This window comes from Lissotriton helveticus, chromosome 6, assembly GCF_964261635.1.
Source record: "Lissotriton helveticus chromosome 6, aLisHel1.1, whole genome shotgun sequence".
In the NCBI taxonomy this organism is placed as follows: domain Eukaryota; kingdom Metazoa; phylum Chordata; class Amphibia; order Caudata; family Salamandridae; genus Lissotriton; species Lissotriton helveticus.
This window is the reverse complement of record NC_136067.1, coordinates 1888397357-1888421298: the sequence shown is the minus strand read 5'-3', so window position 1 is coordinate 1888421298 and position 23942 is coordinate 1888397357. Positions and strand designations below refer to the sequence as shown.

Below are 23942 nucleotides of genomic sequence, written 5' to 3'. Positions count from 1 at the left end.
AAATCCCTAGGCATCACACTCGACGCCAAGCTCAACATGCAGCAGCACGTCAGCAAAGCCACAAAAGCAGCTAATTTCCAAATTAACACGCTGAGGAAAATTAAACCTTTCCTCCCGGCCAAAGACTTCCAAACTGCTGTACAAGCTTTAGTCATCCCTCGAATAGACTACGGAATTGCGACCCTCAGCGGTCTCCCGCTATCCACAACAGCACCCTTAAGAGCCTCCCTGAACGCTGCCGCGAGACTCATTACTGGCTCTAGAAAGCATTCGCACATATCCCCAGACTTAAAGTCTCTAAAATGGCTGCCTCTTGAAGCCAGAATACAGCTAAAAATTGCAATTATGACACACACGGCCGTGCACCACAAGGCACCCAGCTACCTCGCTCAAAAGCTGTCTATATCAGGAGGTTCGAGATCCAATAGGAGCACAAAAAATCTACTCCTGAAACCTCGTAGATTCCGGAAAGTGAAAACTTACAAGCGCTCCTTCTCAGGAATGGCACCCAGGATCTGGAATGCGCTCCCTCCTGAAACCAGGCTGATCTCCTCCACTGCACTCTTCAAGAAAGAGGTGAAAACCATCCTTCTGGCCAAGATCTCCTGATCGTTATAGATGTTGGTTCAGAGACTCTGCATTGCTTTGTATCACTGCTCACCCTATCCCCTGGCACTATACTCTACTTGTTGGGGGCACTACTACGCTACTCTCTTACTACCGACCAAGATATGATACACGTTGGTTTACTGATCCACCTGTACACCTCTGTAGTGGGATCAATGACTTGTGCTGTCCTATCTTACTTCCTTACCTGATTGTATATGGATTGGTTTTATGTATGTTTTTATTATCCATGTTATTACCATGTTATTGACTATTATACTGTTCCCATTATCTCTGTTGACTCCTACTGCCCCTTCCCTGTCTTTGTGAAGTGCTCTGATATCTGTAAGGATCCTGTTCGCGCTATATAAAACTTTGAATAAATAAATAAATAAATAAACATGAACTGCTGCTCAATAGAAATAGGGAACTTGGTGCCTGGGGGTCTGTTGGTCTGTGTGCCTGGGGGTCTGTTCTGTGTGTATGGGGGTGTGTTGTTCTGTGTGTGTGGGGTCTGTTCTGTGTTCCTGGGGGTCTCTTGTTCTGTGTTCCTGGGGGTCTCTTGTTCTGTGTGCCTGGGGCGGTCTGTTCTGTGTGCCTGGGGCGGTCCGTTGTTCTGTGTACCAGGGGGCCGGTTGTTCTGTGTGCCAGGGGGCCGGTTGTTCTGTGTGCCAGGGGGCCGGTTGTTCTGTGTGCCAGGGGTGGTCTGTTCTGTGTGCATGGGGGTCTGTTGTTCTGTGTGCCTGGGGGTTCTGTGTGCATGGGGGTCTGTTCTGTGTGTGGGGGGGGTCTGTTGTTCTGTGTGTGGGGGGGTCTCTTGTTCTGTTTGCCTGGCGTCTGTTCTGTCGGCATGGGGGTCTGCCCGATGGTATGTATGCATGTGGTACTGTAGGTGTGTTAGTCTGAGAGTGCATGGATGTTTACATGCATGTATCATCTATGTCGAGTCAACATGTGCTTGGATGGTGTGTATCTGTATTTACTATAAAAGTCAAACACATTCTCTTTGCCAATATTTGGATTTCATCTCATTTCAAAAGCAAATTTAAAGTCTAATTTTACGCCCACATTACCTCTCAGCCTTGGTCAGGGTTCCTCTAGAGAGATAACGGATGCAGAAATCTGACATTAATAGAAACCGAGTGGCTGGCTTTTATCTGGTATAAATGCTATCCCCAAGGCCTGTAAGTATGAGTTTTTATGAAATTGTATTTCTGCATGTTGCCTAGCTGCAGGGAGGAGGTTAATATTGTTGTGTAGATATCTCAGTGCACAGGAGGCTGTGGCAAATTACTCAGGACATAAATACAGTGGGGAGTTCATTGCATTGATTGTAATTCTTTTCCCAAACACGTAAACTCAAACATACTCACACATGCAAACAGCCACAAACACCAGCACATGTAAACGCAAACCTGCTCACACATGCACACAGCCACAAACACCAGAGACCAACAAGCAGACAACCACATCCACTCACTTATTCTGATAATGGGAAGTTCCAGGCTCAAGCATGCGTACCGGAGGGCCCTAGAACAGGTGAGGTGCCAAAGATATAAAGACAACACTCCTAGCATTACAGAGTAAAGCTCATCCGGTTTTTCAAAGCTGTTCCGCTTAGAAAAGGGTCAGTTCCTCTTGAGCATTCCACAAGAGTGACTCGCAGAGTAGCTACAGAAGAGTCACGTGCTGCTTCCTGGGTGTATAGGCTTATGGGGAAGGCATACAAGTCATCAGTCATTGCTTCATAGGTTCCTCGCAGTGACCGTGTGTAGGGCCTGTATAATTTGATCATTGAATAGTCATATTGTATGGCTAAGCAGACCTTGAAGTTCAGATTTTTTCTTTTTTGAGTGTTATATAGCGCGAACTAGACCTGAGACATCGGGTATCAGAGCGCTTTACATGAGCACCAGTTTCGTTATAGATGCAACACCTTCATTTTTTTATTGGTAGGCACGGGGAGATTAAGTGATTTGCCCTGAATCACAGGATGTAGAGTGTTGTTGCTGAGAGTCTAACCAGGTTACCCAGCTTCGAAGCCGTCCGCTCTAGCCGTAAGGCTACATCCTCTCCCCTTGATTGTAGTCAATTGGTCACAATTATGCAGCTCTCCTGTACGGATCGCTCATAGTGTTCTATTTACTTAATAAAAAATGTTTGGGGAAAATAACAAAAATGTTTGCCCATATAACGTTATTTTGTATTGCACGTTCTTTAAATGCCATTGTCGACATCCGCCATGCTGCTGTGCTTTTTCCTTGAAGCACATGTCTTTTCACTGCCATCTGAAATTCCTGCAGAGATTGGATGGGCCACATATTGGGTGATGTGGAGTTTCAGTGTAGAAGGACAGATGTAAAAGTCCCAGAACTAGGAGGCAAACATGGTGGCTTTGGTGTTGTTTGAAGGTTGTGATTGGTGGATCTAAGGTTCTGATCTGGTGTGTAGTATGGTAGAGTGTCAGAGAGGGTGTTGGGAGCCGTGTCATTTGCTGATTTGAAAGTTGTGATTGGTGAATCTAAAGTTCCGAGTTGGCGTGTAGCATGGTAGGGTGTCAGAGAGTAGGTTGAATGCCATGTCATTTGCTGATTTGTATGTCCATGTAAGTGGTTTGAATACGGTCCTGTTCTTGAAAGTGAGCCAGTTGGCCTGGTGACAGGATTCAGTCTGAGCATAATAGGACGGAATGTATGAAGCTCTGTGGTTATACTGAATAAGCAGCTACCTATGTTATGACATCTATTAATGTAATAACTGCACTTTCACAATTGCTTTATTAACCTTCCTGCTTTCTCAAATTTGCTTGAAAATGCACGATTTTTCTTTTTTCAAAATTTTCTTTGGGGGGGGGGGGGTTATCCCCCGAAACCCCCCTTTTGGGGTTCGGGCTCGCACGCTGCGCACACTACGGTGCTGTATGCAAATCACTTTGCGCCCCACCACTTTCAAATGTCACCCACCGCCCCTGCACATGGGTGAGCACATCACGGAGGGAAGTGGGGAGGAAGAACACAAGGTGAGCACATCACGGAGGGAAGTGGGAGAAAGTACAATAAACATACAGGATAATGATACACACGCTGAAAAAAACCTGGATTTTACTCAGAACAACTGTACCAAAACGCACAGTCCGATATTTATTAAAGTGTTGGAGTTAAACTGGAGCCTATTCCCACAATACAGCAACATTAGCATTTAGAAAACAATATTTCCTCAAAGAGTGCATGTAACAAGTACATGACACAGGGAAACAACTTCCCTTAAAATCCCAGGTTTTCTACAAAGTGATTTTACCGTAGTGCACAATTTTACCACCTTGCATTGTGGTTTCAGTTAAATACCCTAAAAGAATAATAACATTCTACGATGATAGACCACCCCCAATTATTAAATATAACTGAGCCTAATATTAGATATAACTGAGCTCGTAAACCTGGTTTACTAATGACTTCCGGGTTAGAGTGGGAAACGTCAGTATTTAAACATGGCATTAATCTAGGGTCATTAATACGGAAGCAGAACCCCGGGACGTTGGAACAGGGAGGTCGGATTTTAACTAAAACGTACGTTTCAGACGCCACACTCTGAGATGTAATTCAGGATTAAGCGCTCTGCAATTTTATTAACCTAAACACTAAGACAATGGCATTCTGTTTTTAAGCATGTATATTCCTAACGGCTAAACAGTTGGTAAAATGAATATGCATATTCAAACTACCGCTTGATTATTAGCTACATTCCAAACATATATTCAGTTATACACCGTATAATTAGATAGCAAACTCTTTCGTTAAAATGCAAATACGATGATATTAATCTAATGAAAGAGCCAAAATCAGAAATGTAAACCCTGATGGCATTTCCGTACTCTCATTCTAGTAGATGCAGTTGTTTCCATTATAACTTTCTGCACTCATAATCAACCCTGCATCAAATAGGGGGTGAGTAAAAGCATTCAAAAGGTAAAGAATTTTTATAAGATAATGTCGACAAAAGGCATCAGATATATTTTTATGTATTCCCTCAGGTACTTTCATTGAATAAAGAGCACCATACAACTATATAGATGTACCCATACAACCTCACGGTGGTTCCAACGTACCGAAGAGAGTAAATAAATCCATCTCTTAAGGTAACTAAGTTACTGATACTAGGGATCTAATTTATTATACGATAATGGCATCTAACTGTAGACCTTTGTTTCTATAAGGCACAAATTAAAACGTGTTAGAAGAAACCTGAAGACAAATTGGAGAAATTAATAAATCCAAATCGCCCAAAAAGAAAAGAAAACGGGTGGAACTGAGGAAACCAACCCCATAAGGTACTTATGTCTATGAGGCTACAGATCTATAGTAGACTAGTCACTCGTAACCTAATATAAAGTCCTACTGTTTATCTGTATGGACAATGGGTGATGTGAAGATATAGATACTAAGTGAAAACTCACAAACGGCTTCACTGAGAGAAAGGAGTTGGATACATGCCACTACTCTTGATAAAATAATGCTTTTCCATTTACTAGGCAGTAATAATTATGGGTAATAACCATTAGAAAATGAATTTTGTGAACTGTACTATATAGGCATCCAAAATATTGTTTTTATTTCTAGATTTTACATCGTTAAATGTCTTTGTCCTGATGAAGGTGATAAGATTCACAAACACCGAAACGCCGCGTCGACTGTCCTTTGTGATTGTTTTTTAATCAATTTTGTATGTTGTAATTATGTTTTTAACCAACAATTTGTATGTAGATTGTAACCCGAAGGGAGGTTTTGAATAAACAGGATTTCTAATTTTTAAAATTACACCGTTTGAATTCTTTCGAATTTCAAGCTTTTTAATTCAGAAATACTTGCTTTAAATGTTTTGTCGCCTCTATATAGTGTGTACAGTCCTGCATCTGAATAGCAGTGTGTAAAATACCAAGAGTATAGGTATTAATTCTTTCTCTCAGACTTTAACAAGGATCTCAGAGACCACACCGCAGGGCCTTTCACTTTATTCTTCAGTTAAATACCTACTGCTTAAATTATTACACACGGAGGAACACTACAGCAAAGCATTTATGCAGATGCGCAGAGTATGCATTTGTATTCACCATGTTGAGGAGAGGCATCATGATTCACTCGAGGCTTGCTTTTCGTGAGTCACGACCTCTCTGCACACACTACAAAAGTAAAATAGTAGGTTACACTTAGCATACGGGCTTACACATCTAAAAGCATTCATGCAGCCCTTTCAAGAAGCTCCATCCTGCTAAGGCAACGCCCACCTTAGTTAGGTGAAGGTGCACAATACGGCTCCAAGAAACACTACTCAGGTTAGGGGCCTCATCCTCCAATATTAGAGGGGTAAAAGAATCAGTGCATGGTTAGTAACATCACTCACACTGTTTGCCCCTAGCTAGCCTTTGTACTACTTACCAAAACTTTCAGAAGCAGATAGGTCTGGGGGATAGTCAGCAAAAAGTCCTGAGTTGACCATAGTGTAGTAAGGAACAATTTTACACATAGATACCGGGAACAACAGAATGTGGTACACGTAGTCAGGGATTGATGTACTGTGAAGATGACCCGGAGTGGCGGGTTCCACGCTAAGATCTATAGAAGAAATTAACAGAATGAAAAAGAAAAAGAAACGAGAATGTTTCTGCAGTCAGTTATACAGATGAGACGAGACCTTTTCAAGGACACGGGGAGAGGACTGCACATGCCTGCCTCCCGCAAAGGCCAACACAGGACTGACTGCCAGAAGAACTAGAGCCTGCCACTACTTCACCCTCAAGCCGCGTTCTCCCTAGTCCTTAGGGCTAATGTAACTTTAGCTGCTGATCTGGGTGGTTTTTTTTGCCTCGCATTGTTAAATGCAACGATCACACGTGCAGTGGATGCCTTGATTTGACAGTCTTTGCAAGATGCCCTCCCGGTGCGCGAACGGACAGTTTACGAAGACATAGGTAGAGAGCTAAAGCATCTCGTGGGCTGTGCAGACCTCTCTACGTGTACACTAGTTGCCTCAAACCTTGTTGATTGCACACTCTGAAACAATCTGAGTTGAGTTTACGCGAACTAAAACATGCCTTAAACCTAGTCTGGTGAAAGAGAGCCACCTAGGGTAACATGGGCAGGGGAATTGGCACTGGCTATGGTCTGGATGCGGACGGGCGCAGATGGCCTTTCCTTCCCCACGCAAGCGACGCACCCACTGCACGCATCCCCTGCGTGTTCGCGCTACAGTGAAAATTTACGGGCTACGAGCTCTGGCAGGCTCCGCCCGCTCTACTGATCGGAGACTCCTCAACCAATCAGAGTGTCCCCTCTAGCTTCAGACAAAAAACTACATTGTAGCGAAAATAAGAACAGATAAGATTGTTTAAAAGTGCCCCATAAGTAGTTTGAAAAATAAAGCCCCTACATTTTGCAGTGGAAGCAATACAGCAGTATTGCAGTCAACATAAGCAACAGCTTCAAACGCCAGTGGGTCAATAATATTCATGAGGAAAGTTATATAGCGGCCCGCTGCAGCTCTTGTGTCCGAGCCGCTTGGCCACGGTTCAGAAGGGTTGTTTGTTGAATGCAGTGGCTGAAAGGACCGGGAAAGCCGCTCGGCGTGACCTGTGGAAGATTATGAAGAGCGTAAGGGAAGGGCAGGGAAACCAGCATTAGCGGTCACAAAATGAAATAAAAACAAGTGCGGCGCACGGCCATATCTGGCAGGCGAAAACATCGCTGAAAGAAGCTTTTAGGGGCGGGGGAGCGGATCCCTTTGAAGCACGGCCTCGCGGCCGTGAGTAATTAGGAGGGGGGAGGAGAAGAAGTGGAGAAGTGAGGCCGAGCACGCTGGGGAAGCAACAGATGGCTTTGATGTGGACACGCGCGGATGGAAAGCGCGGGGGGGGGGGGCGGAGCGGATTGAAGTGAAGCTGCTGGTGGCAATGATGCGAGGCAGGCGGATGGAAGTGCGTGCACTGACACATACACTCGTCGAAATTCGCCGCCTGGTTTAGCTTTCCTGATCCAACCCTATAATTCTCCCCTATCCATTCCTTGCGGAATAAGATGGACGAGACATAAAAAGCAGCTTGGACCAGAAATTATCCGTTTGTATCTTTCTGCTCTCTTAAATTGCCTTTTTATGCTGTTTAAGAGATCCCCCCCCCCCAGGTACTTTTAGAGACAGTTTTTTCCCTTTGTAGATTTTACCTATGCTCTCAGGTCTTTCCCTGTATTCCAAGCTTTATTACCCATACATTTAAGAGGCATGCCCTGTGCTCTTTTGGTTCTCAGTCTGGCCTGTTAACTAAAAATCATTGCTATGGCACAGATTATATTTGTTTATAGATAGGGTTCAACTTAAGACTGCGTCCCTGTGGTTCCCTGGTTCAGGACCCCCGCCCCAGTGTGGTCCGATCAGTCAGCCACAGGTATTTATATGTATAATAGCATACATGCCAACATTTTAGGACAGGGACGTGCAAGACTTAAAATAAAAATATCAGGAGAGTGAAAATTCCCCATTGACTTCTATTGTAGAAAATGCAATTTCAGGTGGGAGAAAGCTAAAATAAAGCGATTTTTGGCTTGAAAAAGTGGTGGTCTCCCGCCTGAATCGGGTCTATTAGCATGTATGCATGGGCACTCCAAAATGTAAGCCATGTATGGGCTGTACATGTAATGAATTACCCGATGTGCCTGTACTTCTTTATGCTTAAAACACCACCTGCAGTTTTATATGTACACGTAGGCTTTGCTGCTGCGGCATATGTGAAACACCTCGGTGTTCATATTGATCTCGAGAGCGCCAGTGGCGTAACAAAGACCCGCAGCCCCCTGCAGTGCACAGTACCCTTGCCTGATATCTTCTGGTGGGGGGCCTCTCCATAAACTTTGCAGGAGGGCCCCCTCAAATGTAGTTACCCCTTTGGGGAGCATGATATCTAAATAGTGTCTCACTTGTGTATGACTTTATGAACGTACTCTACTGATGTGACAGGGTACGTGGACCGTATCCTGCTAATTAGGGAATTGTCAGTACCTATTATATTTCCGCTTTTCTTGATTATCCCTGTATTGTACTCCACATGTAGACATATTATACTCATGTCCCCGAAATTAAAGGATCGATAGATGTTAAAACCAGACATTTTGCATCCAAAACAATTTAAATCTGAAATAATGGATCAGGAGTTATGAGGGTAGCATACGTGAAAGACTTGCCGTCATCACTCCAACATCGCAGAAGGGACTCCAGCAGATACATCTCTTTATTTTCATACAGGGCAGTCGGTTCCATGAAAGCATTGCTTGCTAGCAGAATTTCTTCCATTTTGCAAGCTTGGTCAATAAAATGAAAAGCATAATTGGCTTTCAATGACGTAACCAATCTCATTTCCTGTGCTTCATATTCAGTGCGCATGAGCAGGGAAAATGAGCCAGGCCCAATAGAGGTGGTCTTAACATTGGCAGAATTATTGGAATTTTTAATATGCATTAATTGGCAAATGCTTTTGACTGCAACCTAAATCATCTTCGTTTAATTTGCGAGGGCCGTTTGCTCCTGATTTTGGTTACTGCTCCTCCTCGCTTCTCGTGCATAACTTATTTTTAGATACTATTTTCGGCAAATGTCAGAAGCATCTGCAGGAAGGTGCAATTTCAACCGGGAAATTGCACAGGTTACGTTTGGATGAAATTAAAGAGTCCGAGTGAATAAATGAATTCTTCCGAATCGATAGAAGGGATATAAATAGCAGATGCGTTTTCGAAAGGACGACATTGCTACCCTAACAAGCCTGCTTTTCTTAACAATTATAGCAGGCACAGCGTGGGCATAAGCAGAATGAGACAAGAGGGGAAAAAGAGAGGATGGCAGAGAGCGAGAAGCGAAAGAGGAAAAAAGTAGGGGCAGAAAATGGATGGATGCCAACAGAGCTTTAAACTTTCACTTACCGAGATACCTGGGATGGGGAGCAGAGGCAGCTCCTGGTCACAGCGTCGCAAAGGGAACAAGGCAGCACGCTCGCCAAAGACTTCTCCTTCCTCCTCCGCGTGCTCAGCCGTACTACGTCACTGAATAAATCCGGTCCAGGAGAGCATTTGCCCTAATCTGCCCGAAGACGTCATCGTGGCGCGACACACCCACAAATGGGAGGCGACACAGTTTGGAAAGCACTGCAAGGGTTACTCTCAATCCTGGAGGCACTACTTCCGCCACTCAGCACTGCTTATAGACCCTTGACAAAGTTGCGGATCGTTAGTATTGCCGAGCACGGCCTGAATGTCTTTATTCCCCGCAAAATTCAAAAAATAAATAGCTTCCATTTAACTCATTGACAACAAGCAAAGTTAATTTAACGCGTTATTATGAAGTAGTAAAGCCCCACTTTAGGCGTCCCGGAAAAGTCCACGTTTAATGAGACTGCAGGAAAAGGCGAGCAACAAAACGAGCTCTCAGCACTCGAGTACCTCAGTAGAGAGCTTTATTCCGGACCGGTTACTCTAGGGAGAAGAGGCGAAGGCGGTACTAACTGATGCAAGTAGAAGCTGGATGGCTCTCGGCAACGGATGGCGTTGTGGAAGCTGCTGAGGGGCGGAAGTCATAAATTTGGAAGTAATATTGGCGCGCTTCACCTGACCACGTAAGGTCGCTACTCCCAGCCAATCACAGGACAGAAAGCCCGACCACCAATCTAGAGTCATTTGACTTTTCTAATTCTAACGAAATGTGTTTTCTCGTACCGGATTGGCGACCATTCCCAGCTGTAGCATTTTAATAGCCAGAAGGTGCCTGTTTAAGAAGTAATTCCGCTCAACTGACATAGGTACCAAATCGTTGACTGTACAGATGGCGTCTATATCTACTGCGCCAAAAGTCAATGGGTGGAGATTTTCAGGGAAACGTTTCATCAGATTGTAAGGTCTCGGGTTGTGTCTCTTCTCCAGGTGAGGGATGATAGCACGTGTAGAAGGCTTTTCTAAAATGTCAACCATAGACATCGCACTGTTCGCAGAATCATTGGCCACATTGTTTTAAGTGGGATGAAATGGGAGGAGGGTCCCTAAAAGGGGCGTAGCCAAGTAAGTTTAACTGGTAATTTTTATAAAGAACTATGGGCTATGTAATTTTGGGTATAGCTTAAAATCTGTTAACTAAAATCCTGTGCATCAAACATGTGCCACTTGCGCTGTATTTGAATGTCCCCTTGAGCTGTCTGTTGTTGTATCTAGACGTATCAAAACAAGCATTTGCAATGCAATAGGTCTCGCATTAGGAAAGTTTGAGCTATTGGTATTGTAAATGACACATTTTTTATTTATGTTTTGTTTTTGAAAATAGCGAAATTAATAGCTTTGTCATTTACAATGCCAATAGTTATAACTTTTGCAAATGTGACTCCTGTAGCATTTGTAATGCAATATGTGTTGTATTTACGTGACTTACATGTATTGATATTACAAATAACAATGGCTTTTCATTTTTTTTCAAGAATTAATACTTAAATAAAACTTATTGTAATTTATAATGGCAATAGCTTAAAGTTTTGGAAATAACTTTTGTGAAGATTATGTTCAGTGTATTTTATTGTGACGAAAATCCAAGAACAGAAGTGAAATATTAACATCTTTTTGTAACATTTGTAATATTGCTTGAAACATTGAGAGATCATATTTGAACCAGGTGTTTTTGAATGGTTGCACAGATTGATACTGTGGTGGCGCTGATTGATGTTGTGATGGCGAACGAGTGATGCTGTGGCGTTCAGTGAAGCTGTGGTAGCGCATAGTGATGTTGTGGTGCCCCTGAGTGATACTGTGGCGGTGCGGAGTGATGCTGTATGCTATGTTTTGTTTTGCTATCCTATGTTTTGTTTTGTTATGCTCTGCTCTGTTTTGCTATCCTATGGCTTTATTTGTTATGCTATGCTATGCTGTGTTTTGTTATGCTATGCTATGTTATGCTATGCTATATTTTGTTATGCTATGTTTTGTTGTGTTTTATTATGCTATGCTTTGTTTTGCTATGCTATGTTTTGTTATGCTATGCCATATTTTGTTGTGTTTGGTATGCTATGTTTTGCTATGCTATTATATGTTTTGTTTTGCTATGCTATGTTTTGTTGTGTTTTGTTAAGCTATGCTATGTTTTGTTGTGTTTTGCTATGTATTGTTGTGTTTTGTTATGCTATGTTTTGTTTTGTTATGCTATGTTTTGTTATGCTATGTTTTGTTATGCTATGTTTTGTTATGCTATGTTTTGTTATGCTATGTTTTGCTATGCTATGCTTTGTTTTGTTAAGCTATGCTATGTTGTGTTTTGTTATGCTATGCTACGTTTTGTTGTGTTTTGTTATGCTATGCTATGTTTTGCTATGCTTTGCAATGCTGTTTTGTTATGTACGCTATGTTCTGTTGTGTTTTGTTATGCTATGTTTTGTTGTGTTTTGCTATGTTTTGTTATGCTGTTTTTTTATGCTATGCTTTGTTTTATGTTATGTTATGCTATGTTTTGTTGTGTTTTGTTATGCTATGTTTTGTTGTCTTTTGTTATGCTATGCTATGTTTTGCTATGCTATGTTTTGTTTTGCTATGATTTGTTATGTTATGCTATGCTTTGTTTTGTTATGCTATGTTGTGTTTTGTTAAGCTATGCTATGCTTTGTTGTGTTTTGCTATGCTGTTTTGTTTTGTTATGCAATGTTTTGTTTTGTTATGCAATGTTTTGTTTTGCTCTCCTATGCTTTGTTTTGTTATGCTATGCTATGTTTTGCTATCCTATGCTTTTTTTGTTATGCTATGCTATGCTGTGTCTTGTTATGCTATGTTTTGTTATGCTATGCTGGTGAGGGTGAGTGAGGGTGGGTGAGGGTGAGTGAGGGTGGGTGAGGGAGGGTGAGGGTGGGGGTGTGAGGGAGTGTGAGGGAGTGTGAGGGTATGTGAGTGAGTGTGTGAGGGTGAGGGGGCGTGAGGGTGAGGGAGTGTGTTGGGGTGTGAGGGTGAGAGGGTGTGTGATGGTGGGTGAGGGGATGTGAGGGTGAGTGAGGGTGTGTGAGGGTGTGAGTGGGTGTGTGAGGGTGAGGGGGTGTGAGGGGATGTGATGGTGTGTGAGGGGGTGAGGGTGAGGTTGTTTGAGGGTGAGGGGGTGTGAGGGTGTGTGTGAGGGTGAGGGGTGCGAGGGTGTGGAGGTGTTGTGGTGTGAGGGGTGTGATGGTGTGTGAGGGGGAGAGTGTGGGGTTGTGAGGGTGAGTGAGGGTATGTGAGGTTGTGTGAGGGTGAGGAGGTGTGAGGGTGAGGGTCCGAAATAAATGGTGGGAGGGCAGACATCATAAGCCAGAGAGAAGAGACTGCATGGTGACTGCGTTGGTCAGTTTCAGAATCAGGAGAGGTAGAGTCAGCACAGTCTGTGAGGGATCAACGTGTCTAGAGGCAAAGCAGAGCGGATGTAGCATTGCAGCTAGCAAGTCGAGTGAGAGGGTGTGTGAGGGTGAGGGGGTGTGAGGGTGAGGGGGTGTGAGGGTGAGGGGGTGTGAGGGTGAGAGGAGAGGGTGAGTGGGTGTGAGGGTGAGAGGGGGTTTGAGGGTGAGAGGGGGTTTGAGGGTGAGAGGGGGTGTGAGGGTGAGAGGAGGTGTGAGGGTGAGAGGGGTGTGAGGTGAGGGGATGTGAGGGTGATAGAATAGGTGAGACCTAAAAACAGATGGGCACAGCAGCTTTGAAAGACTGGTTCACTACACCAAAACCGACTGCATCCAACTCCGGTGGGACACTCCCACCATATTCTTGCTTCCCACCGAATGCCCCAGGAACTCACAACCCTCACGGCATTCCACTGATTCGTTTGTTTTAATTATTCTAACGGCAAGAGAGGCATGACAATAGGATACAGGCCCGTCTGGATGCTGGGCCTAATTATCAAGGTCATTTCCAGAGCAGAAAGGGAGAACAATAGGCTATGGAGAGTTACTTAACCACCAACTCTCAGCCCAACCAAGAGGCTGCAAATGGACCATGGGGACAGGAAGATGCAAAGAGCGAGTGATGCGAATCATCTAAGATGGGGCCCCAGGTGTCCTTTCACTCTGATAAGGGACATTCCTTCAAGAGGTTCCCTTTTCCATTGTGGACCATTAAAGACCTCTTGTCACGCTGGCTTAAGCCGGTATCAGAGCTCTTAGGTTTCCCCAACTCAGTGCCTGATAAGGTCATCCAATGCGAGCCTTTTCATTGCATTCTGGGACTTGTAGTCCGTTTCTTAAGCGTGTTTACTTCAGATGTTTTAGATCCAAGCCGAGCGTAGCTCGCAAGAGTCAGAAGATGGGGCAGGGTAACCCTCTTACGAAAGGAACAGAGGAAAGGGGTTTCCAAGGGGATATTGAAAACGGCTCTGAAGCGGCAGGCACATTGCACGAAAGTAAGGGAGATGCAGCAGGACATGACATGACACTTTTTACTGACCAGAAGAAATAAGAATCCCATTGCAGAGGGGTACAAAGCAAACTATGTGATAGTTTACTAGCAAATCCTGATCTACGGCTTCTTTCATAGAGCTGAGCATTCCCAGAGTTTGATACTGGGTTTATGAACCCGAGAATCAGTTTTGCCATGGACAGGTAGATTCCAATAGATCCCATGTCTGTGCTGGTGGTAGAAGCTGCAGGAACAACCCAGGTCGTTTTCATTGTAGTTTTCCAGGACTTCCAGGGTCCAGTTCTAAAGTTAAATGGTAGATCTGATCGTTCGCATTGGTGCAAATGTCGAATTTTTAGGAATGTAAAAAAGTTTCCAAAAGTGTAGCTGCAAACCTGTGGCAGTTGAATCTTTCCAGGTGTACTCCGGGAAAACAATGGCCGCATATTAGTGAATTCCATTTTCTACATGTATTTGCATGTCATATTTCCACATCTGCCGGGCAAGTGTGAATGCAAATGCGATTTGTTTTCTCCACGATCGAAACTATTTATTTATCACAGAAAACACCTTGCACTACAAAGCCACCAATGTTCAGGATGTTCCGAATCCCTTTGCAGGGTTGGAAGGGGTCAGAGAGGAAACTTGTATATTTCTGAATGCACAGAAAATCACAGGGCATTTCAACCCTCTGTTTACGCATACAAGTGTTTGGGTGAGGAAATCCTGTTACAAGTGCAACACTCACATTTATGGATTCGACAAAATGTGGGTTACGCCTCTAAAAAACGTTTTTTTGTGCGCTAAAACAAACTCATAGACAAGAGGTTACAGACGTGACACATTTCTTGCAAATGATAGCTGCAACCGAGACTTCTAACAGCGACAAGAACAGTGCGACATCAGCAGACCATATTTGCGTCGGCACGAGGCGTGCCAGGAATTGGCCCGGACTCCAGGCACGTACACAGATTCTTTATTTAAAACCACAAGGATTTCGAGGATTTAGAATTTGTTTTTTTGACACACAGGACTGCATAAATGAAGGGACCAGGGTCTGCAAGGCACACATCTGCATTTGCAAAGAATGCGACATTTTGGTAAATAAAAATAAAGACAAGCTGAGGATCGCTGGGTGCGAAACCGAAACCGCGGTGGGAGCGCACGAGACGCCGTCGCCGTGCGCGTGCACATTGGCTGTCCCGGATCGAGAAGAAGACACGCCGAGCTCCGACTATGATTTGGAGCCTGCTGCCGCCGAGAGTGACCCGCTGCGGAGGGAGAGGGACATGCGAGAAGTGAGTGAGGGGGGAGTGGGGGGGTAGAGGGAGGGGATGTGTGTGTGTGTGTGCGCGCGGCGGCGGAGGGGGTTCTGTGTGTGTGTGTGTGTGTCTGTCTGTCTGTCTGTCTGTCTGTCTGTCTGCTTACAAGGAGCCATGGGATACAGGAGATGGTGAACGCGCGCGCGACCTGATCCGTTTACGCTCGTGCCCATCTCTTGTCTCCCTGGCTCCTTGTAAGCAGAACTGATTGCAATAGGGCTCGCAGCGACGATCGCTTCGCGATCCGTTCGCAGGTGCGAGACCTAAAAATATGCGTAAATTAAAACAAAGCAGACCTATTGGCTTTGCCAGTCCTTGTTAGCAGTGTCTGCCTTTCTGATTGGGCCTGGGATGAGGCATTTTTTGCTGAACACTTAAGATATTCTGAAGCTTTAAAAAGTTCATTGTATTTTTCTGGATCATTAAATTAACTGAAGTCCCACGTTTGGGCAATTCATTCTACTCTGCTGTATGTACCCCCTGCAGCCTGTGCTCGGCAGTCGCCTAAGGACTGTAAAACCAATTGTGCCATGTTTGGCAGAAAAATTATCTGCACTGTATTTTATTGACAAACTGAACAGTGAAAAGACTACCCTAAGAGTAAGGTTCCAGGATCAGCACTTGTACTTGTACTGCGGTTTACCGACCTAAAACTACTGTGGTTTCACTGTGGTATAACTTGCTCTTGTGGAACATTGCTGGGAAGCAGAAGCAAAGGTGGTAGATGTCTCAGATCTTATCTTTTGCAATTTTATTTACTTTGTTTGCAGGAAACCTTTACAACTTAATGCATTTCGAGCTTTCAAAGATTTTGCATTATTTTCAGCTAAAGAAATTGTAAAAGGTGGCATAATGACAATGTTCACTAAACATGGGCTACTGGAACGGATGTACAACATTACAACGCATGCTTTTACATCGCATGCTTTTACAACGCGGTTTTTTACAACGCATAAAATTACAACGCATAGTGCTTTGGGGCGCTGGATAGTGAATAGTTTAATTTACTATTCCAACTCCAGTCCCCGTGGACACTAGGGAAGGTTATTGGATAGTAAATTAACCTATTCCCTATCCTAGAGCGCCCCCCAGCGCAATGCGTTGTAATGGTTTGCGTTGTAAAAGTTGCAATGTAAAGGCACTGCGTGGTAAAAGTTGCGTTGTAAGTGATGTTTCCCACTGGAACACAGCATAGTAGTGTACAATGACTTTTTGTTGGCAGTGAGGTTTGGTTGGACCACTAATGGCAATTTGAGAGGTTTCCTGTTATTATGTAATGTGTACCTACCTCCAGTTAGTTGTAGTAGGTCTGATCTTATTCACACTCTTTACCACATACTATCTATCGTATTTCTCGGAAATATATTACTGCAATGTATCTGTTTACAAATATGTAATTGTACACACCCCATATGTAACTCATGCAACTGCTACTGTTTTTCCTGTGTATTCAACTGCTATGAATCTGTGCGTGCCACATGTAATTGTTCTTCTCCATATGTAACTCGTGTAACTTCTATTCTGTCAACTATGTATAGCGCTCTGATATGTTCTGGTCACGTTTGTGCTATATAAAAACTCTTTAAATAAATAAAGTGCTGCATCCCATAGTGGTCATCATGCATGACATGCAAACACTTTCCACCCAGGTATAAAAACTGAAAGCAGCATTCCAACTAGATACCCTACAAAGCCCAGCATGCTGCTCTTGCAGACAAGAGATTTAGCACCCCTCGTAGGGGTAGTAGGCACTGGAATGTTGCGGTACAGTACAACCACCTCCCCTTTACAATCCTTTTTTTTCTTCACCCATGGACTATTTGCTCTTCAGTGAAGATCGATCTTATACAATTTTGAGAGTGGACATTTCATGCATCGACACACGTTCCTTTGCTATTCTCAACTGCACTGGACTGTGATGATACAGTGCTGATATATTTTTGGAAATTGTTTGTTATGTACCCCTTTGTTTCGTATGCTCTTTTAAATGGATTGGTTTTCAACCATATAATGAATTATATACACCTCCTATCATCTTTATTTTCATATTGTCAGTTATATATCGTCTCACATTGTCTCTCCTTGGGTCACTTGTTATAACAATATGATCTTTTACTTTGTTATTGTCCACTGTAAGTAAGTGTTTATACAATTAAATATGTAAAACAACTTGGGAGTTTAAAAAAAATAAATCCATTGCCAGCTCTTTACCTTGCTGCATCCCGTGATGGCCTTCACGCAAGACATGCAAACACTTTACACCTAGATTTAAAAACAGAAACACCCTAAAAGGCACAGCATGCTACCTTTACAGGAAACAGTTTTAGTGCCCCACATAGGGATAGTAGACTCTTAAATGTTGCGGTCCAGTACAATTGATATTCAGTTCTTGATGGATCTGTGTAACATTGACCGCATTTAGTCACAGGTGACTGAATTGGTAATATTTTTTTATCAACCATTAGATAGCTACTGATTGATCAAGTAAAATGTTCACCTTAAAAGAATTTCAAGCGTAGCTATTTTGTTGCAGGGACCATGCATATATTAATGTAAGGATACTAAAAGGGCAGAGTATTATTTAATAAACAGGCTACCTACAGTTTGGAGATGAAAGTATATTTGACTACACTGTTAGTAATTACATTCATTGTTTTTTTAAAGTGTAGGCTTATTTAATTGACACTAGTGGACAGTAACTCTCATTTGCAAAGTGTCACTGTTCCGACTCTCGAGCTGATTACCTATATAAGGTGATGGGTAACATAAGAGAGATAAAAGGTTAAAAAAGAAAAAAACATTAATTGTTAACCACTAGTGGGCTGACAAGGCCGCTTGTTTAAAGGTTTCAACAGCTGTTGGCAGCTATTATCTTTTGAATTCCCAATCCACCTTCGATTGCTTATGGGGCTAACTGGAGAAGGATTAATATGTGTTCTGGTGTCCAGCAAACTGCAATAATGAGCAAGTCCTGGTTCAATAATCAATATGGTTGTCTGAAGAAACGCATGTTGAGAAGTCAACCCAAAAAATGAAAAATCCAAGTATATTTTCATAATTTGAGGACCTACTTTGCCCTAAGGTTCAAAGTGTGACCATTAGTGCAAAAAATTAGAATTGGTGGTAAATTACATTTGAACAAAACACCATTAAGAGTTCTGGTCATTGTTAGCAGAAGGACAGTTGTCAGTCTGTTTCGGAACAAAAGTGGGTAATTATCAAACTCAGTCATCAGCTGTTGAAGTGTGTGCATAATGACGATCCAAGTGTGTAACAAACAGTTGCACTAGAAATTAGTTTTGTGCACAACATAAGAAACCATTCGCTTTCTTTCTTTATAGCTTTATAGATTAAAATTAGCTTGTTTCAAAATTTCCAGATTTTGTATTAAAGGAAAGTTTGTTTTTTCTTTAAAAATTGCATTTATTTGATTTTGTGTAATTTTTCTTTTTTACCTCAGCATACAGCATAAAAAAGTCTTGCAAGTTACCAGTGGGAGATTTGTTTACCGGTGTCTCATTAAGAGTTTAATTGAACTACCCCCCTGCCGATATCTTGCACAGCTTTGTTTTACTTACAGTGCCCAATAGGGTAAACCGAAGTGCTAAGAGAGACTGGCAAACCAAATCTTCCTACAGAATCATAAGGTTGTGAACCATTTATACTATTTTAGGAGAAAAAAAGAGTGCAATTTTGCACACCCCTAGTATTGATATTGTGAATGTTCATAAGAAGGAATCCATGAATGTAATGCAAACGTTCATTTGATTTCGTTTTTAGATTCAGTGGAACCTGTATGCCACAATATTGCTGCATCGTGTAACTGTGTGGATTGAAACTAAACTACTTGCTTCATATTAAAGAATGTCGTTTTAGAGGGGTTCTTAATACTTTGGACAACAACATGGTTGAAAGCCATGCCTGCAAGTAAAATCTTATTCTGCGTCTGGTTAATTTTTTTTGTGTGGTTGACCGCTTTATTCAAGATTGCCTTTGGCTAAAACTACGATTTATGGGTATCGCCATTTGGATCTTTATTTTAATTTTAAAATTCCACATTTACTTATGGGTAAAGGCCTGCCATACTAAAGGTGGAATTTAGTATGAATAGTAGTTCTCATTGGTATAATTTGTATACAATTTCAATATTCGGCACAAATTTCCTATGCAATGAATGCCATCTCAGTTAGTAAATCATACCGCCAACATACTTTGCATTTTTCAAGGATATACTTTTAGCCAAGATATTATAGTCGGTGTCCAAACATGGAAGTAACATAAGTGCAATGTGTCTTCATTGAAAGAAGAAAAGCCACAGCCAAGAGTAGACTAAAGAAGATGACTGTGGATGCAAAGTTTTTATGTTCAACGGCCTAAAACATGGCTGTGTACTAATTTCAGTCTTAAAATGAGCATGGCATATTTGCCATCAACTTTACAGCAAATAAACAACTAGGCATTTGGTGACCTTCACCTTTATCTCGTAATTTACGCAGATGATTTACTTCTTGTGGACTTCAGTTGACATGGAATGACTTTTAACCAATCTGAGGGGAGTGCAATTCAACAAATTACCTCGCTATTAACAAAAGGTATATAACGCTGTTAGAATTAGATGGTGGTGGACTATTTATTGTTGTTTGATTTAAAGGCTTCTAGCTAACTGCACCAAAAACAATGCTGCAGTCGGCCAGCATGGCCTGAAAACTGTTTAACTATAGCTGCTGCTGCCTCTTTTAAAAAAAATAATTAAAAAAAAATGTATTTATGGATTTTCAACCCATGTGACTATACAAAGCGTTAACATTAATAGGTAAGACCAGCAGGGACATAAAAAATACATATCCTAATTGATCAAGTATAAACATACTGAGCAAAAATCATCATACTGAAAATTACATATTTTATCAAGCATACTCTTCTCCTGAGCCCTCATTCAGACCAGGCAGAGCTACCAGCTAATCTTGAAACATTTAGAGAAATATCTCCATACAGCAGATAAAGTGCTAAGTGCAAATACATATGCATAAAATCTAAAAACCTCATATCACAAAAGATCAGCAATAAAGATTTATGCCAAGAGAACAATTTTTCTTGCGTTTGTTAAAGTGCCATATAAAAGTGCAAGTACAATGGGAGAAGGAAAAAAAAAGGTTCTTATACCCAGGATAGGGAAGCAAAAAAGATATACTTAATAAACTTAATGCAGTTAGTGTAAACATTTTAATATCTTATGCCCAATGCAGCTCCAAATAAGCTAGCTAAGAACCCACTTACATTTCAGACTCTTACTAAACTCTCAAATCCTCCATCCACTTCGTAACTGAGGATCCGGTCCTATCCCCCCAGTGTCTCTTCGTACGACCCTTACGTTTAAATAAATTAATTTCCATATTATGTATAGCCATAAAACTGGATCTCCACATTGCAAATGCAGGAGGCTCTGGTATCAGCCAGTCCAACACAATGCAAAGTCTTGATCATCTGTGGCAATAAAAATCGAATAAGATTCTTTCTTTACTTTCTTTACTATCACATTATCTTCTGGTTCATCTACCAACCCCAATAGCATCATTGAAGAAGTAAAGACAAATCTGCCTTTTGGTGCCATGAATTAGAAATTCCTCTATCCCATGTGCAGGGATTCAAGCAGGAATTCTAGCTTAGGACATGAAAAAAAAACATGTGTACAATGTCCGCCTGATCTGAGCCACATGGTTTGCACATGCCATCAGAGCCACCCCCCACTTGTAAATTTTAACTGCAGTATAGTATAGGATATAAACTGTCTTAAAATACTGGCTCCTCAGACTCGCAGTTAATCGAACCTTATCAGAAAGTTCCAGAGACTCCTGGCAACATACTCCCTCCCTTGTTAACCTAGTACCCCACGTATAGTTCTGGACCTCCAAATCGTCTTTTTGAGTTTGAATCAGTAGTTCGTGATAAAACCTATTCTATACCTTTTTCTAACTGTCTCAATAAAAGGGATCATAATCGATTTTAATTCCTTTTAAAAAGAAAGTCACAAATCTGGAGGAATTAAGAAAATTCCCCCTTCGCTACACCAAAAGATTACTGCAACTCCATAAAATAACAAAGCTGAGCATGAGTATCAAAATGCTTTATTGACATGATACCCTTCTGCCTCCACCTTCCTATCACTGCTCCTTGGAAGATAGAAGGTAGTAGAAACGAAGATGTATAAAAATGTAACTTAGAAATTCCCAAGCACCGCTTAATTTGTATCCATACTTTGTATGCTGATTTCACTACATTAAATCTGGTTTTCTTATAGTAGCTTGGCTCTAGTATTCCCATTAAACAGCCTTTTGCTTCAGTACCAAGCTCCATTTTATATATTGTCAAAGATTCTGCAACACTAAATCCACCTATATGCCCATGTGTTGTATAATACATGACCTGTAACACAGGGTAAAATTGGGGACCGACCAGCCACCCTGGAGTCTTGATAGTCATATATTTCACTGCTTTTCTTGACTTTTGGTATCCCCAAAGAAAGTTGACACAAAGCGATTCTAATTTTAACAGCCAGCATTTGCTAATCTCCACCAGAATGGGCCAAAAAAGATATTAAACTTTTGAAAAAACATTCATTTTTAATACATCACACCTTCCAACTAGTGAGCAGTCTAAGTGATCGATTCTATCCAGATCCCTTTTAACTTTATCTAACATTTGGGCCACATTTCTCTCCACCAAATTATCTGTCACTCTGTTTCCTAGGTAGGTTGCCACAAAGACCCTGGGTTTATCCCTTATATCTGTTCCCTCAGTGCATACTATCTGTGCCTTGGCCTCGTTCAGCTTATACCCTGAAAATGTCCCAAATTGCTGTGCCAGCCTTTCAAACTCAACCAGCTCAGTACTGGGATCTGAAGTTACCACTGCCACATCGTCTGCATATTCAAACACTCTATATTCTACTGGATTATGGATTACAGATTTAAAACTTAAGTTCCCCTCCAGTTTAGCTAAAAACTGGTTGATATACAGTGCAAATAATAGAGGGGAACACGGACAACCCTGCCTTGTTCCTCTTGAAATACGTATAGTCTCAGATTCTAAACTTATTGCTCATATTCTGGCTTTCGGGGTCTTCTATAAAGAGTTAATGGCCCTATAAATCCTCTTCTAAACCCTTTCCACTCCAAAACTGATTATAAAAATCCCCACGAGACACGGTAAAATGCATTCTCGCCATCGTTAAAAATATTTTTTTTTATCCTCATTGTGCGATTTTATGTATAAGGAGTTAACGGGAGCCCGTCGCTGCAACGTCTGTACCTTCACTGCCCCTTGATGGCCAACCTGGGTGGGGAGTTTCCCTTTGACGGTTGTTTTAGTTTGGGGTCCCCTTGGTCCTTTACCATAGTCAATAATTCCGTACACTCGTGTGGGGGGGGGGGGAGGGGGGGAGCTCCTGGCTACTCGGTGGGAATGTTTCCCGTCTGAATTATTGTCATCGCTTAATCATTGGATTTTGTTTTTCCGGAGTCAAATAGTACATTAAGTGCCTGATTGGTGGTGGTCTTCCCAAATTTCCCCAAAACTATATTTTTTACTGGGGTTTCCTTTCCTGTAAAGTTTATTTATTTTTACGATGGGAGTTCAACCAGTCGCCATGTGATGGTGGTACTGGTTTAACCCAGTTTATGCATATCTCTCTCCTTGCCAATAATATCAATCCAAACAGCATATTTTCCTGTTTTTTTGTTAACTTACCCAGATCATTTGTGGTATCGATCCCAACGATGATAAGGTTTATACTTACGTCCAGTTGTTTTTTCAATACCATGCTTATCGTCTTACCGACTTCCTGCCAGAAGGGGTCGAGGAGGGGGCATTGCTGGAAAATGTGTAAGTCGTTTGTCTTCCCCATTCCACATTTAGGGCAGGTCTTTATATTGGCTTCCTTGAATTTGGATAGTCTTTTGGGGGTCCAGTAGGCCCTGTGTATAGTGAATAGGTGGTTTCTCTTTAAGGCTGCCGGTTTTATGGTAGACCAGCATTTTTCCAGGGATCTTCGCCATGTGTTTTTTAAGTCTAGCTCTGGCAGATCTTTCCTCCAGATTGTTTCTGGGATCAGGAAGTTTTCTTCCCCGGCTGTTATGAGGGCCCAGTACCACCTCTATATTTCTTTTTTTGTGGGAGGATCTTTCATCATCTCTTCATTTCCCCTTTTTTCTCGGTAAGTGATTTTGCCCAGCTAGTAAGTAGGTAGTATTTGAATTTAGATAGTGATGCGTTGGAAATTATATTTAGTTGGTCCCTAGTGATTATGGAGTTTTCTATCATCAATTGGCTCCATTCTTTAATTCCTGCTGCTTTCAACGGGGAGGCCATGCAATCTTTTAGGCAGCCTTGGGTGCCCGGAGATTCCCATATAGGGGCCAAGGCGCTGTAGTATGGTATGTTTAGCGTGCTTCTTATTTGGTACCACAACTTTACTGCGCTGTTTAGGTTCTTTAGTTTTATCTTTTTGAAGAATTTAGGGTGACCAAATTTATATAGAAAGTGATCTGTTCTTCCTGTCATAATTTGTAAAAATTCGGGGTAGTACTGACAGCTCTTCAAGAGAGGT

The 23942-nt window shown here is 42.1% G+C and overlaps 2 protein-coding genes across 3 annotated transcripts in view; one reads left to right on the top strand and one right to left on the bottom strand.

Annotated features, from left to right (window-relative positions):
* LOC144761935 (zinc finger BED domain-containing protein 5-like) overlaps positions 1-9690 on the bottom strand; it is a 30964-nt gene extending 21274 nt beyond the window's left edge. The window contains exon 1 of the mRNA XM_078647127.1: positions 9564-9690. The gene's annotated coding sequence lies outside the window, so the exon portion shown is untranslated. The remainder of the gene's footprint in view (positions 1-9563) is intronic.
* Positions 9691-10387: 697 nt separating this feature from the next.
* LOC144761934 (TATA box-binding protein-associated factor RNA polymerase I subunit A-like) overlaps positions 10388-23942 on the top strand; it is a 508362-nt gene continuing 494807 nt past the window's right edge. Inside the window, exon 1 of one of the 2 annotated variants that reach the window (XM_078647125.1) lies at positions 10388-10556. In XM_078647125.1, coding sequence (XP_078503251.1) covers positions 10490-10556 — 67 coding nt within the window. In that variant the 5' untranslated portion in view covers positions 10388-10489. The remainder of the gene's footprint in view (positions 10557-23942) is intronic. The other variant, XM_078647126.1, reaches the window with a different exon arrangement.